The 4191-nt window shown below is 42.2% G+C and overlaps 1 protein-coding gene across 6 annotated transcripts in view; it reads right to left on the reverse strand.

The window, feature by feature from the left end:
* Brca1 (breast cancer 1, early onset) overlaps nt 1–4191 on the reverse strand; it is a gene marked incomplete in the record, with an annotated part of 51318 nt that overhangs the window by 45490 nt on the left and 1637 nt on the right. For all 6 annotated transcript variants that reach the window (XR_001235969.1, XM_013519230.1, XM_005394496.2 and 3 more), the window contains 1 exon segment: nt 3828–3926. Coding sequence is in view for 5 of the 6 variants with exons in the window: in XM_013519230.1 (XP_013374684.1) it covers nt 3828–3922 (95 nt within the window).

Here is a 4191-nt window from a genome sequence, read left to right on the forward strand (position 1 = left end):
AAAGAAAAAAAAAAAAGCTAGATAGCAAAGAAATTCTCAGGAAAAGAGGAATTGGATTTAGCTATGGTACCAGATGGCTTTCATTCTCACCACTGACTCAATCCTGAAATAATTATATTTCAGTATGGTAATCACAATCCAAACTATACAAACACACTGTAAACACAAACCCTGAGCAGATGAAAACTCTGAAGCGGGAAAGGTAATGAATGGTGGGGGGAGGGGCCTGAGGACGGCACAGGCATGGACAGCACGTCAGCGCGCCTCTTCTCCATCCAGATGACCAAGCTTAAACACTTTCCAAACCAGGCAATAGTGTGAATCTGTCACGTATTTGCATTTTGAGCCCTCAACAGAGAATTCACTGAATAAAGAAGCTAGATTTAAGGTTAAAAACATGAAACTAAAAATTCATTTTAGCAAATTTCTGTAAAGTCTGGGCTGGGCAAATTTTTGGAAAGTCAAAGCGTGCAGACCTGTCATCCAGATTCAGGGGAAGGCTGAGGAAGAAGAATCGCCAAGAGTTCAAGGCCAGTCTGGGCTACATAGTGAATTCAAGTCCTGCCTGAATTACATAGAGAATCTGCCTCAAAAAACTAAAACCAGGCAGGAAGATCATTTGTGAGGTTGACGCCGGCCTGGGTTACAAAGTGAGTTCGAGACCTGCATGAACTGCATAGTGAGACCCTGTCTCAAAAAAGCCAGTGGGCACAGGGCTCTGAGTTCAATGCCCAGTGCCACAAAAAATGAGAAGCTGGTACAGCCCCTCCCTGGAACTTTCTATATAAATCAGTTGACACTGTAACAATGGCCACAATGGACAGTTTTAGATTGAAAATTATCACAAGTTAATCTTTAGTCTATTTGTAAAATAAAACAGGAAAGGGGCTGGGAATATAGCTCAGTGTCACAAGCGCCTGTCTAGCAAGCGCAAGATCCTGAGTTCAATTCCCTGTACAAAAAAAAAAGCCGGGCGTGGTGGTGCATGTCTGTAATCCCAGCACTTGGGAGGCTGAGGCAGGAGGATCCTTGTGAGCTCAAGACCAGCCTGGGCTACAAAGTGAGCTCAAGGCTAGCCTGAACTGCAGAGTGAGACCCTGTCTCAAAAAGACTAAAAAAAACCCCAAAACAACAACAACAACAAAACCCAACAGAAAAAAAAAAACAAACAGTAAGAAGCTGGAAAATACACAATAGCTGACAGAAAATAAAAATGTAGCAGTAACTTTCATTCTTGCATCTTTAATTTTTATGTACCTGAGTTTTTTAACTGATGGTTTAATTTGGCAGAATCAGAAGAACATTACATTTTTATGACTGAGTCTCACGGGAATGCAAAATAAATGGACCCACACACCCTATTATGGAAGACTTTTGATCACCCTGTAATTAGCATGAGTGTGTTTTGTGCTTTTTCAAAAGCAATTTTTTCCTACAATTTTATTTCCTGCTTCTCTGGTTCTGATGTTTCATAAATGAGGCTGTAAATCTCATTTAGCTCTTGTTTCTGTTCGACTGAAGTGTGTGTGTGTGGGGGTGGCTACTTAGAAATCTTGTATCTCTCCGAAAACACAGCTTCCACAGTCCTAAAGCTTATTTACTTGATTCCAAATATGAAAAAGAACTTTGCTGTGGCACAAAAGCAAATTTACTTTGAATTTACTCTCCTTTATTGAGGGTAAGCGGCAATTGATACAACTTTCTCAATTTTTATGAATGCTACCCACTACTATCACCGTATTAAAAAAAAAATACTGAGGAGTTGGGCATGGTGGCACATTACTGTAAGCCCAGCCCTCTGGGAAGCTGAGGCAGGAGGATTACAAGCTTGAGCCCAGCTAGGTAACTCTGACTGAGACACTGTCTCAAAGTAAAAAAGGGAAGCTGGGGGTGATGCTGCACACCTCTGACCCCAGCACTTGGGAGGCTGAGGCAGGAGGATTGTTGCAAATTCAAGGCCAGCCTGGGCTACAGAGCAAGACCGTGTCTCAAAAATAAATAAGTAAAATAAAAACAAATAAGCACTGGAATGTAGCTCAGTGATAAGAGCATGTAGTGAGCGCGCTCAGTTCTGCAATAATTTATGTCAGCAACAGAGTCTGGCTCCCACCCCTAGCAGCACAGACTAGTAAACACTAGCAGAGAAACAATCAAGCTTATCATTTAATTTAGTTTAACGATTGGCCAAATATATCCTAGATACTAACTACTGAAGATACCAAATTAAACAAAAGAAAAACTTGTCCGCTTGTGGAGTTTATATTTTGTGGGTGATGATAAAAATGAAATAATTGTATGGAATGTCAGACAGTAGCAAATGTTACAGAGAAAAATACAGGGGGGAGGCGGAGTAGAGAGTGTGCTGCAGTTTTAAATAGGGTTGTCGGGAGCTGCCTCTTTGAAAAGGTGGTTCCTAAGTCTGTGTTCTTAAGCCACACAGCTGTCAGGGAACAGCGTTCTAGGACGGGAACAGCAGGCGCCTCTAACGGTCTCAGGTTGGGGTAACTAGAGTGGCGGATAAGAGGGAGTGGGAAGGCAACGATTCTATTTTTCAGCGTGACTCTCACCAAGAGATCCTGAACATGGGTTTTCATTTGCTTTGTAGACTTAAGAGAAATTGGGGAGCTCATCTAACTACTGCTCAGGGTTTTTATCCTTCTCAGAGCAATGCTTTCACTGGATTTATTTTTCACAGTGCTGGAGATTGAGCCCAGGACCCAGAGCATAGTAAACAAGTGTTCTATTCCCAGGCCTAAGAAACGCTTTTAAGTCCATCAGAAGGGCCGGGGATACAGCTCAGTGGCACAGCACCTGCCTGGCAAGCATAACGTCCTGAGTTCAATTCCTAGTACCAAAAAACCACCAAAAACCAAAAATACATCCATCAAAAAAAAAAAAAAAAGTTTGTGTTCAGCCCCCACAACATAGCAAGACCTTGCCTCACAATAAAAAAAAAAAATTAAGGTCCAAGGACTTATCTCAAGTACAGTTTTTGAGGCCTAAGGCCCTAGATTCAATCCTCAGTACCCACTGAAAAAAAAAATAATAAATAAACCTTCCTCAACACACAAGGGAACTCTTTCGGGTAAAGGAAACACTCTGTGTCCTGACTAGGCTGAATGCTGCACATACACCCTCTGGTCAGCACTCCCTCCCTGCAGGATGTAGCTCAGTACTAAGGGTGCTGCCTAACATGCACAAGGCCTGAGTCAGTCCCCAGCACTGCAAAAGCAAAGAGCAATGACAAAAACCAACTCAAGGCCTTGCACACCGAAGATCTCTGCATTTCACTGCACCATCAATTAAAAAAAAGCCTTGAACAGTGTAGTCCCCTCTTCATTGTACAGATGGAGAAACACAAAGGCCCGTCAGAGGCACACGTGCCAAAAGCTCCCATGAGCCGCAGTATTCTTGCTTAAATGTACAAAGCCAGCTTCAGGGAGAGGTTCTTCCAAAGCCCATTCCCCCACAGATGCCAAGAATGTGTGGATTTTTTTGCCACTGTCAATGATGCTCATTCCAAGTGATGAAGTGTGTTTTAGGGCTGGACAAAACCTCAAGTATTCTTAACCCAAGCCAGTTCCCGTCCTGCAGGGGCTGTGTGGGCTGAGAAGGTGGGGCTCCGGCAGGGCGCAGAGGGGAGGAGAGGAGGAGTATTCGCCAGTGTTTTAAGGCTCTCCCATTAGAAGCAGAAATTTTAGCAGCCTGATCTTAACAGATGTGGCTATTGTTTGCCTACTTACGGTGTCAGGTCAAGTCCACTCATCCGCTTAGAGGACAATCACACGAGGAAGATCTTACATTAACAAATTTGTCTGTTGACTTACCAGATTGGACACTCTAAGATTTTCTGCATAGCATTAAGGACACTTTGTACTTCTTCAACTCGAACCGCTGATAAATCCATTTCTTTATGTTCCATTTAACTTAAACACATAAAATGTAAAACATAAATGAACCATTTTAAAGCATTTATAAAAACAGTAGCTTAAACACCATCTTTAAATAGCAGAAATTTTAAGGTTGAAGTGCTTTAGCAATTTTACCACCATAGAACTAATAACAAAAGCATTCCCTTAAAAAGAATTTTGTTTTGTTTTGTTTTTTGAGACAGGTCTCACAATGTAGTTCAGGCTGTTACTGAATTCACTGTGTAGCCCAGGCTGGCCTTGAACTTGCAGCAATACTCCT

This window comes from Chinchilla lanigera, unplaced genomic scaffold, assembly GCF_000276665.1.
Source record: "Chinchilla lanigera isolate Chin_1 unplaced genomic scaffold, ChiLan1.0 scaffold00050, whole genome shotgun sequence".
NCBI lineage: Eukaryota > Metazoa > Chordata > Mammalia > Rodentia > Chinchillidae > Chinchilla > Chinchilla lanigera.